This window comes from Homarus americanus, unplaced genomic scaffold (assembly GCF_018991925.1).
Source record: "Homarus americanus isolate GMGI-L3 unplaced genomic scaffold, GMGI_Hamer_2.0 scaffold25467, whole genome shotgun sequence".
NCBI classification, from domain to species: Eukaryota; Metazoa; Arthropoda; class Malacostraca; order Decapoda; family Nephropidae; genus Homarus; species Homarus americanus.
Genome location: NW_024732867.1, coordinates 7006229 through 7018724, shown reverse-complemented (window position 1 = coordinate 7018724; position 12496 = coordinate 7006229). Strand labels below are relative to the sequence as shown.

The window sequence follows — 12496 nt, the reverse complement described above, 5'->3', positions numbered from 1 at the left end:
ACCTCCCACACCCCTGCCCCGCCTCCCATCCTCCACCCCATTGCCTCCTTACTCCATCCTCCCACACCCCTTACCCCTCCTTATCCATCCCTCCACCCCTCCCCACCTCCCATCCTCCCTTCCCTTACCCCCACTTACTCCATCCCTCCTTCACCTCTTACCCCCTCACTCCATCCTTCCCTCACCCCTTATCCCTTTTACTCCATCCTTCCCTTACCCCTTTTACTCTATCCCTCCCTCACCCCTTACCCCCTTACTTCGTTCCTCCCTCACCCCTTCACCCTTACCCCTTGACGCAAAGACCAGCACAGATTGGGATAAGTGACCCTTTTTCTTCTTGGTTTGACGGTGCGGCTTTGGACACGAATTCAACTTGACAGGTTCCATCAACTCAATAGTACCATGCACAGATCTGTAGAGGTGTAATCTCTCTCTCTCTCTCTCTCTCTCAACACGTCATAGGGGGTTTGCTACAAGGTTGGAAGGAGGTCGATGTGTATAGCTCGTATCGTATCATGAAAAAGAAAAAGAAATCCCTTTGGCCTATCTGAAGGAATAAAGTCGTAGGTGGATATATCTAAGTACAATATGGCTCTTAGAAGTAGGTTGACACTTACACTTTTAAGACACTTGGTATAGAAAGGTTTAAAAGTTGTTTTATTTGAAGGGTTACCGTCATCAACAAGTGAGGTCAGCATGATTCGTTAACAAGGAGATTAAGTCATCGTGTTTTACGGGTCGTCGCAGAGTCATCACTAACACGGGGTTATGCCTTTGTACTACTTAAGGATTCGTCATTGTACTCTAGAAGATGGGGCCGTCATTATATCAGGGTTAAGTTATCATAATTTGGAGGGTCCAACGAATTACCGAAAAGTACCCAAATGTACCCAAAATTATATTAAATCAGGGTAAAATCTTAACGAATATCTGTTATACAAACACAAAACATGTCTAACAATATTTTTAGTGTAATTTTGTAAAAATAATTTGTAAGATGAAATAATAAACAGCGAAAAACTTTCAGTATTGGCGAACGATAAATTCCAAAGAGTTCGTGAACAAGAGATATAACTCAGATCCATCGTGATGCACTTCGCTAACCTAACCTAACCTAACGAAAAGTAAATCCTACGGCTATGTTAAATACCCCAAAGTAACAGAAACATCGGTAATTATATCTCCATTTTGGATAGGTGACTCATAGGAATTTAGCGTTTTTCGCTGTTTATTATTTCATTATTTTGACTACACTTCAATGAAAACATTATTAATCAGGTTTTATTGATGTAAAACATATATTCGTTAAGATTTTACCCTGATTTAATATACTTTTGGGTACTTTTGGGTAATTCGTTGGACCGTAATTTGGATGGTTAGATCGTCATTATCTTAGTTTTAAGTCATCGTATTTCTTACCTCATGGTTACGTCATAGTACGCCATTATTTCATGTTTAAATCATTATTTCAGGTTTAATTCATCGTTCATTATCTCGGGTTTAATTCACCATCCATTACATCAGGGTTAAGCCATCATACTTCATTATATCAGGGCTAAGTCATCCTACTTTGTTATATCAATTGAATTGTAACAGTTTATTTAGCCAGAAAAATACAGATACAGAGTAGATAATAATAACAATATTAACATGGCTGAGCCAGTTGAGAACCTGAGCTCTCTTTGAGGCACATGGTTTAAGTCCTCATACGCCAGTACTTCAGGTTTAAGTCCTCATACGCCAGTACTTCAGGTTTAAGTCATCATACACCATTACTTCAGGTTTAAGTCATCATACACCATTACTTCAGGTTTAAGTCATCATACACCATTACTTCAGGTTTAAGTCATCATACGCCATTACTTCAGGTTTAAGTCATCATACACCATTACTTCAGGTTTAAGTCATCATACGCCATTACTTCAGGTTTAAGTCATCATACGCCATTACTTCAGGTTTAAGTCATCATACACCATTACTTCAGGTTTAAGTCATCATACACCATTACTTCAGGTTTAAGTCATCATACGCCATTACTTCAGGTTTAAGTCATCATACGCCATTACTTCAGGTTTAAGTCATCATACACCGTTACTTCAGGTTTAAGTCATCATAAGCCATTACTTCAGGTTTAAGTCATCATACACCGTTACTTCAGGTTTAAGTCATCATACGCCATTACTTCAGGTTTAAGTCATCATACACCATTACTTCAGGTTTAAGTCATCATACACCATTACTTCAGGTTTAAGTCATCATACGCCATTACTTCAGGTTTAAGCCATCATACACCAATACTTCAGGTTTAAGTCAAACGCCATTATTTCAGATTTAAGTTATCTTCATTATCTCAGGTTTAATTAATCGTTCATTATATCAGGGTTAAGTCATCATACTTCATTATATCGCAGTTTAAGTCCCCAAGAACTACGGCTACAGCAGCAGGACACTGACTGGTCCTCAAGAACTCGCAACAGCAAAATGAGAACTGACCTTTACAACGAAACGTCAGCCGCTACCTATCACCCCTCTACCCCCACCAAGGCAAGTTACAGTGGGTCAGGTATCACCCTCTACCCCCACCAAGGCAAGTTACAGTGCGTCAGGTATCACCCCTCTACCCCCACCAAGACAAGTTACAGTGCGTCAGGTATCACCCCCTACCCCACCAAGACAAGTTACAGTGTCAGGTATCACCCCTCTACTTACAATCACCCTCTACCCCCACCAAGACAAGTTACAGTGGGTCGGTATCACCCTCTACCCCCACCAAAGGCAAGTTACAGTGCGTCACACCCCTACCCCACCAAGACAAGTTACAGTGCGTCAGGTATCACCCCTCTACCCCCACCAAGACAAGTTACAGTGCGTCAGGTATCACCCTCTACCCCCACCAAGGCAAGTTACAGTGCGTCAGGTATCACCCCTCTACCCCCACCAAGACAAGTTACATTGCGTCAGGTATCACCCTCTACCCCACCAAGACAAGTTACAGTGGTCAGGTATCACCCCTCTACCCCCACCAAGACAAGTTACAGATCGTTACAGTGCGTCAGGTATCACCCCTCTACCCCCACCAAGACAAGTTACAGTGCGTCAGGGTATCACCCTCTACCCCCACCAAGACAAGTTACAGTGCGTCAGGTATCACCCTCTACCCCACCAAGACAAGTTACAGTGCGTCAATCACCCTCTACCCCCAGTTTACAGTGCGTCAGGTATCACCCCTCTACCCCCAAGACAAGTTACAGTGCGTCAGGTATCACCCCTCTACCCCCACCAAGACAAGTTACAGTGCGTCAGGTATCACCCCTCTACCCCCACCAAGACAAGTTACAGTGCGTCAGGTATCACCCCTCTACCCCCACCAAGACAAGTTACAGTGCGTCAGGTATCACCCCTCTACCCCCACCAAGACAAGTTACAGTGCGTCAGGTATCACCCCTCTACCCCCACCAAGACAAGTTACAGTGGTCAGGGTATCACCCCTCTACCCCCACCAAGACAAGTGTATCACCCTCTACCCCCACCAAGACAAGTTACAGTGCGTCAGGTATCACCCTCTACCCCACCAAGACAAGTTACAGTGCGTCAGGTATCCCCTCTACCCCCCACCAAGACAAGTTACAGTGCGCAGGTATCACCCTCTACCCCACCAGACAAGTTACAGTGCGTCAGGTATCACCCCCCTACCCCCACCAAGACAAGTTACAGTGCGCAGGTATCACACCAAGACAAGTTACAGTGCGTCAGGCATCACTCCCTACCCCACCAAGACAAGTTACAGTAAGGTCAGGTATCACCCCCTCTACCCCCACCAAGACAAGTTACAGTGCGTCAGGTATCACCCCCTCTACCCCCACCAAGACAAGTTACAGTTGTCTGATGACAGTTTCAGTGCGTCAGGTGTTGTGTTTTATTGATGCTGACTTGTTAGACGAGCCAGGAGGTGTTGCTTCCGTGTTGACTTGTGGTTCCATCAATCATATTGGTTCAGTAAACTGGGAGGTCTTGTACTGCTTAACATCGCGTCTGATTTTGTGTTTACACTGACTTTTTTCCGGAGTTTATTTTATTCTTGGTCTTGCCTGGCCTGACCTGACCTGGCCTGACCTGACCTGACCTGATCATCAGAAAAAGACTACATATAAGTCAGATAGCGTGGATCAACACATTAGTCACGATGAGTTATCAATACGCGAGGTTTTTAGCGTTGATGCATGTAACACTATCTTATCTTGACCTTTATCCTTGCCTTTTATGCCATCTGACCTGAGTCGACCTGACAAACAGTAGATGTAGTAGTACTTACCCGCGTCTACATGCCGGTAGATCCAGGCCCATATGAGTCCTTGCAATATGAGGCGCAGACGCTGGGCCCTGTCCATGGTGGCAGAGAGGCACTCTCCGGTGTTAGAGCTAACCGCGCCACGCCCGCATAGCGCTGCCCTCCCTCACGTGTTCCTCACCATGGCAGGACCCGGTATGTTGGCCCTCTCTACCCTGCCGGCCGCGCCCACGACCCTTACCCTTTTCCTGGCCCAACCTGTCGTGCCCTATCCTGACGCCCCTAGCACCCCTCAGCCCCTCCACCTCTCCAGGAAGAGCGAATAGTTCCCCTGGGATGTATTTTATCCCCCTGAGGGCGTTATGATACTGCAGGTGGAGCGCTAAATTAAGGGTTGTGGAGGAGTGATGGAAGGTTGGTCGTGCGAGTGGCAGCGGGGTGGAGGGAAGGCCATGGTGGCACTGGGCATCAACGGTGCCACGCTCACACCTGCATCGCCCAGCTGCCCCCTCACCCACACCCCCGCCCGACGCCTCCTGCCACCTCGCTCTCGTTTGCCACCTCTTATTCTATTGGTGATCGCGCTCTCTCTCTCTCTCTCTCTCTCTCTCTCTCTCTCTTGCTCCTAAGTTATTTGGTATTTCCGACACCTTGAGACATCCCCTTACAATAACAACGTCTCTGTCCTCCCCCCACCTTTTAGACACCATATCTTGCAGTCTCTTCTTGATGGCCCTGTGAGTAATTCTTGCAATCTCTTCTTTGCCCTTGCAGCATTTTCAATCAACTCTTGATACACTACATGTTACCTACAATGATTCACCGTCTTCATGATGTATTACCCTTTCCTTGTGGTATGCAGCATCACTCTGCACCTCTTTGGAACATTTGTCTAGCCATTAATTTTCGTGTAATATTTCCCTTCAGCTTTTTGTAGACATATTACTCTCAACTAGTCTGCTATGTCTCATTGCAAATTCCTTTATCTCTTGAAAACCACATGTTACTTGCAATATAATTTGTCCTGTCATTATTTTCTCTCTTGCAACATCTCTCAACATCCCGGACGACCGCTCAACCTCAGAACATCTTTGGGGCTTCCTCATCACTCACTCGCCATTAACATTGATACTAAGGCTGAGGACATACTCAGATAAATAGGCTAGCCACTTGATGACTTGAGTGGGCGTAGGTGAGGAGGTATGTGGGCGTGGTGAGGTGGGGGTACGGGCGTGGTCAAGTGTGGGCGTGGTGAGGTGAGAGTGTAGGCGTGGTGAGGTGGGAATGTGGGCATGGTGAGGTGGGAGTACAGGCGTGGGTGGATCGAGAGCGTAACTTCGTGTGGGACAGGCGTGTGGGCGTTGATATGTTGTGGACTTTGGCAATATGAGTGTATTAGTGATGAAGGCACGTGGGCGTGTGTGTGTGAAGACACGTGGGCGTGAGTGTGGAGACACGTGGGCGTGGGAAGACGTGAGCATGAGTGTGGAGGCACATAGGCGTGGGTGTGGAGACACGTGGGCGTGTGTGAAGACACGTGGGCGTGAAGGCGAGTGGGTGTGAAGACAAGTGGGCGTGAGTGTTGAGACACGTGGGTGTGGAGACGCGTGAGTGTGGAGACACGTGGGCGTGGAAACACGTTAGCGTGTGTGTGTGTGTGGGGGCTGTGAAAGCACATGGGCGTGTGTGTGTGAAGGCACGTGGGCGCGTGTGAGGAGCATCTGGGCGTAGATGGTGTATGATTTGGGTGAGTAAATAGGCGTGAGTAGTGTGGGCGTAGGTGTGCGTGTGTGTGGGCGTGATGAGTGGACATGTAAGCGTTGATTGGGCATGGCTATGGGCGTGGATAGAACGGCTTGTTCATCTCTGGTAGCTTGTTAGCGTCAGTGAAGGCGTCGGGTGGTGGGCGTAAGTGAAGTGGGTGTGTGGGCATGAGTCAAGCTGGAATGTGGGCGTGTGGGCGTAGGAGGAGGCTGTTTGGTCATCACAACGGTAATATCATAAGCTGCAACCATCGCTTCCCTCCCCCCTCACCTCCCTCCCCTCCCCTCACCCTCTCCCCCTCACCCCTACCCTCCCTTACCTACCCCTCACCCTTCGCCTTCCCCATCATCTCCCCCCTCACTTCCCTCTCCTCCACCTCCCCCCTCGCCTCCCCCTCCCCTGCACCCCTCATCTCCCCTCGCCTCCACCTCCCCCTCCCCCCCCACCTGTGTGTGTGTGTGTGTGTGTGTGTGTGTGTGTTATGCAGTTCCAGTTTTTAAAGCTAGAGCTGTAATTTGGTAGGGAGGTGCGTGAATGGTGGTGTAAGGAAGTGCGTGAATAGCTGTAATTTGGTAGGGAGGTGCGTGAATGGTGGTGTAGGGAGGTGCGTGAACCTCAACACCTGCTGAATGGTAAGAAACAGGAGACCAACGCCTGCTCACCCTCCTCGTACCCTCTACCACCCTGTACCACCTTTACCACAATTATTTGCATCGTTATTAATGACATACTCTCCGTCACCTCACCTGGATGACAGCCGCTGGTAACAAGTTGTTGTCGTCGACTTCAGTGCTTCAGCTACCCGAACCATTCACTCTCGAGCACAGATATTGTTTACATATAATACAAGGGTTTAGGAAGGTTCAAAACACGTCATTAACTGCTGTCTTGGGCCAGTGGTGTCTCATTGGTCACATGAACTCAGAGGACTATTTGTTTGAGCGTTTTAATCAAGAGTTCTCCACCACAAGATAAGGGGTTTTCTGGCTCAATAGGTCTTAGTTTTAGGTGCTTCAACTAGCAAGATTTATTAAGCACCGTTCACTAGGTCTTAGTTTTAGGTGCTTCAACTAGCAGGGTTTATTAAGCACCGTTCACTAGGTCTTAGTTTTAGGTGCTTCAACTAGCAGTGTTTATTATACTGTACACCGTTCACCAAGTCTTAGTGTGTATAACAGACACCATTGAAGACTATAAAGATTATCACCATTATCTCACTCTGGTTTAATCATCACCGTTGTTGTTGGTTATGGTCTTTACAGCTCTTCAACAACTATGATCTTAAAGCACGCAAACTAACTCAGTCCAGACACAAGAAAACAACAGTTTACACATTTAAGAACGCTCCCTCCCTCCCTCCCTCCCTCCGCTACTCTGTTATTCACCATTCTCTTGTTTCTGTAATGCCACTTAGAATGTGTGATAATCTACAAGCTTTCAACATATACAAACTATGCAAAGATCCGGCAGTGACATAAACGGCTGTGTTTACAAGTCACAAGAAGTCAAGTAACGAGAATCTCTTCTCTTTACTCTGCGACAGGATGTAAATATGTGTCAACTTCATTAAATCTTTTTTTTTTTTATAGTGGGCAAGAATATGGCTTGAATTGTCATCTTCTTGTAAGACAATACTTTTTGTCGTCTGGGTTCTTCTTCTTCTTCTCTATTATTTATCATATTTACCAGGAACACACACAGTCTCTCTCTCTCTCTCTCTCTCTCTCTCTCTCTCTCTCTCTCTCTCTCTCTTATTCGTGTGTGTGTGTGTGTGTGTGAATAAAGAGATCACAACAATGTATTACATGTGTCTGAGGAGTGAAGGAGGGGGATGGAGAGAGAGAAGGGTGGAGGAGAGGAGAAGCAGGAAGAGGAGGAGGGAAGAGGAAGAAAGGAAAGAGAGGAAGATGGAAGGAGAACAAGGAGAAAAGAACGAGGAATAATGAGAATAAAGCAAGTATCATTTATGTAAAATCATACGATGAAAATGACACTGGGAACTTTCTCCGAGACAAACAGCAGCTTCAGCATCACCTCCCCTCACCTCACCTCACCTCACTTCACCTCACCTCACATTACAGGAAGGTAATTACTTCAACACCTTCATAAACAATGGCTACAATACATACAGGTACAATGTTTTGTTTAATGTAAGTAATTCAGGTCAGGTCTCGTGGTAACTGATAATACTAATCATTGCTCACTGCCATACAGGACAGAGGTTCAGCACAAGAGGCTCGGTGTACTCAGGGAGAGAACGGTGTAAGATGAGGGGTGGTGGTGGTTAGGGGCAGGTGTGTGAGGGTGGTACTGGTCAGGGGTAGGTGTGTGAGGGTGGTGGTGATCAGGGGCAGGTGTGTGAGGGTGGTGCTGGTCAGGGGTGTGTGAGGGTGGTGCTTGTCAGGGGCAGGTGTGTGAGGGTGGTGCTGGTCAGGGGCAGGTGTGTGAGGGTGGTGCTGGTCAGGGGCAGGTGTGTGAGGGTGGTACTGGTCAGGGGCAGGTGTGTGGGTGGTACTGGTCAGGGCAGGTGTGTGAGGGTGATACTGGTCAGGGGCAGGTGGGTGGTGGTCAGGGGCAGGTGTGTGAGGGGTGGTACTGGTCAGGGCAGGTGTGTGAGGTGGTACTGGTCAGGGGCAGGTGTGGGGGGTGGTACTGGTCAGGGGCAGGTGTGTGAGGGGTGGTACTGGTCAGGGGCAGGTGTGTGAGGTGGTGCCAGGGCAGGTGGTGGTGGTGGTGTGTGGTGGTGGTGGTCAGGCAGGTGTGTGGGCGGTGGTGGTCAGGGGGCAGATGGTGTGGGGGGCAGGTGGGTGGTGGTCAGAGGCAGGTGGGTGGTGGTCAGGGAGGTGGTGACTGGTCAGGGGCAGGTGTGGGGAGGGTGGTACTGGTCAGGGGCAGGTGGGTGGTGGTCAGGGGCAGGTGTGTGAGGGTGGTGGTGGTCAGGGGCAGGAGGGTGGTGGTTAGGGGCAGGTGTGTGAGGGTGGTGGTGGTCAGGGGCAGGTGGGTGATGGTCAGGGGCAGGTGTGTGGTACTGGTCCAGGTGGGGGGGGGTGGTGGTGGGGCAGGTGTGTGGTGGTACAGGGGCAGGTGGGTGGTGGCAGGGGCAGGTGTGTGGGGTGGTGGTGGTGGTCAGGTGGGTGGTGGTCAGGGGCTGGTGTGGTGAGGTGGTGGTGGTGGTCAGGGGCAGGTGGGTGGTGGTCAGGGGCAGGTGTGTGAGGTGGTACTGGTCAGGGGCAGGTGGGTGGTGGTCAGGGGCAGATATGTGAGGGTGGTACTGGTCAGGGGCAGGTGTGTGGGGTGGTGGTGGTCAGGGGCAGATGTGTGAGGGGTGGTGCTGGTCAGGGGCAGGTGGGTGGTGGTCAGGGGCAGGTGTGTGATGGTGGTACTGGTCAGCAGCAGGTGTGTGAGGTGGTACTGGTCAGGGGCAGGTGGGTGGTGGTCAGGGGCAGGTGTGTGAGGGTGGTACTGGTCAGGGGCAGGTGTGTGAGGGTGGTACTGGTCAGGGGCAGGTGTGTGAGGGTGGTACTGGTCAGGGGCAGGTGGGGGTGGTCAGGGCAGGTGTGTGAGGTGGTGGTGGTGGTCAGGGGCTGTGTGAGGGTGGTGGTGGTGGTCAGGGCAGGTGTGAGGGGCAGATGTGTGAGGGTGGTGGTGGTCAGGGGCAGGTGGGTGGTGGTCAGAGGCAGGTGGGTGGTGGTCAGGGCAGGTGTGTGAGGTGGTACTGGTCAGGGGCAGGTGGTGAGGTGGTAGGGGTGGTAGGGGCAGGTGTGTGAGGGTGGTGGTGGTCAGGGGTGGGTGGGGTGGTGGTCAGGGCAGGTGTGTGAGGTGGTGGTGCTGGTCAGGGGCAGGTGTGAGGTGGGGGTGAAGGGTCAGGGGCAGGTGGGTGGTGGTCAGGGGCAGGTGTGTGGGGTGGTGGGTGGTGGTCAGGGGCAGGTGGGTGGTGGTCAGGGGCAGGTGTGTGAGGGGTGGTGGTGGTGGTCAGGGGCAGATGTGTGAGGGTGGTGGTGGTGGTCAGGGGCAGGTGGGTGGTGGTCAGGTGTGTGAGGGTGGTACTGGTCAGGGGCAGGTGGGGTGGTGGTCAGGGGCAGATATGTGAGGGTGGTGGTGGTCAGGGGCAGGTGTGTGAGGGTGGTACTGATCAGGGGCAGGTGTGTGAGGGTGGTACTGGTCAGGGGCAGGTGGGTGGTGGTCAGGGGCAGGTAGCCTTAGTCCCGGTCAGCCCCCAAACACCTCACATAGACAGATAATCAACATGATGACGGCGTAACCTTTCAACACAGGGAAAAGTCTTGTTTCTGTGTTGGCTGATTGTAAAATAGGTCCGTCTTGAGGGGACCAGTGTATAAAGTGTCCTGTTGGTTCAAGGATGTATTCAGAGGCAAAGGGAAAGGGAACAGTATTAAACCTGCTTAAAGAACCAATGACTTAAGGACGTGATATATAATGAGTTACAGCAAAGATTTAAGGAACAATAGTAAGTGCGACTAACCGAATGTGAGGGGGTGTGCACGATTAACTAGCTCCTGCGCTACGTGGGGGCAAATCTGGAAAACCCAAATCGGAATTATCCTCCTCCTCCTCACCCGTCCTCCTCCTCCTGCCCCCCCTCCTCCTCCTCCTTGAACACCCGAAAGAGGATGTGCATAAATACATTAACAGGTCAGGTAGTCAAGAGAAGGTCATAAGGAGGCATAAAAGAGCCACCAGAGCCAAGAAGGAGCCATAATGTCTTGTAGGAATTCAACACCTCCCTTTTTTTTTTTTTTGAAGGCCCGTGTTTGCAGCCTTTTATCACAACAGGGAAGAACCGCGTTAAGTCTGGTGGAAACAGACTAAGACTTGCCGTGTAGGCGCGTGTTTGTGTAGGCGTGTGTTTGTGTACGCGTGCGTTTGTGCGTCTGCTTGTTAGTATAAATATACCCACGTGAGCTGACTTGCTTGCTTGTATATAATACGTGTTTTTATCAGCTTCAAGACCTGGCAGTGTGGAACAAAAATAAACGATTCATTACATCTAATACAGTTATATCTCTGCCTTGATTAAATACCAGTGTCTTGTTTCTCACTAACCTTCTACCCTCAAAAAAAAACCATCATTTCATTCTTATTTTATCACGACCTATATTTTTCCCCCTTGATCTCAGACCCTTCGAGATACGACTGGGCAGACAACGGGCAGATCAAGATGTCGTGGACTTGTTATTTACACCAGAGAACACTAATAACTTTTGTATCCATTCTGGTCTTCCTTTTGTGTTCTCACTTTTACCTTATTTCCTCCTCCCCTCCCCCCCCACCCCCCTCCCACTCCCCCTCTCCCTCTCACTCCCCCTCCCTCTCCTCCCCCTCCTCCTCGCTGTTGTTGACGAGAAGAGGAAGGGAGAGAGGGGAAGAAAAAGGGATGGGAGGGTGAATTAAAAAGAGACAGGAAAGGGAGAAGGAAAGATAGGGAAGAGAGGGGGAATAGAGCAGTGGGAGATGGGAAGGAGAAGAGAGAGAGGGAGAAAGGAAAGGAAAAAGGTAATTGAAAGGGACAAGAGAAAGGGCGATTTCATATTCAACTCAGTATATTCAAAAACCTAATTTGCATACGTGTGTGTGTGTCCTACCCCCCAAGCATCACGGTAGGCACAAGACGGCAAGATAGTAGTCACGTCACCCACCTCCCTCCACCACCAACACCTCCCCCACCCACACCCTCCCTCCACACACCCCCTCCCTCCACCCCTCCCCCTCCCTCCACCCCTGTACCCACTCCCTCCACCCACACCAACACCCCCCTCCCTCCACCACTCTCTCTCGGAAGTGGTAGGAGAGAGAGGACTTGTCTGCTTCCTCACATTATCCTTTATACGTAAAAGAAAAAATGTCAGTAACAGCGATGTCTTGTATAAACCCCGCGGCGTGTGTGTGTGTGTGTTTAATAATAATAATAATAATAAACAATTTATTGAAAGAGCGTGGCAGCCGGAATGTTGAAAATGCAGTTACATAATTGGGGAATGGGTCTCTTGATTTACAAATAATATACAAGTAACTTAAGTGATGCAAATGTGATATATAATAACTAAGTCGGGAGAAGGTCATACTACAGGGAATTTCAACATAGTGACAGTGAAGAAAAGGTAAGATTGACTGGGAGTGAATGCACTGGTTGGTGATAATTTTTACAATGGTTGGGACTGGGCTGTTCTTATAGCGATCAGTACGTGCTCGTGTGGGCTGAATGTGGTTGTGGTGAAGAACAGCAATACGCGGACGAGAGATCTCGGGTGGGAGCAGGTGACGGTGTCTGAGATGGTGCAGAAGCTTCTCCCCAGATTTGCAGATGAGGTTGTGGTGATGGTCAGAGAGAGCCGAGAGGGTCAGTGTGTTGAGCGCTTCTTGATATGTGGAGTAGGAAGGGGAGAGAATAATCTTGCATGCCCTTTTCTGCACTTTTTCTAGGTG

General features: G+C 49.6%; 1 protein-coding gene across 4 annotated transcripts in view; it reads right to left on the bottom strand.

Annotated features, from left to right (window-relative positions):
- The window catches only part of LOC121869176 (collagen alpha-1(V) chain-like), a 63240-nt gene extending 58732 nt beyond the window's left edge, over nucleotides 1-4508 (bottom strand). For 2 of the 4 annotated variants that reach the window (XM_042370394.1, XM_042370395.1), the window contains exon 1: nucleotides 4313-4508. In XM_042370394.1, the coding sequence (XP_042226328.1) occupies nucleotides 4313-4388 (76 nt within the window). In that variant the 5' untranslated portion in view covers nucleotides 4389-4508. The remainder of the gene's footprint in view (nucleotides 1-4312) is intronic. The other 2 variants (XM_042370396.1, XM_042370397.1) reach the window with 1 other exon arrangement.
- Between the last annotated feature and the right edge of the window lie 7988 nt (nucleotides 4509-12496).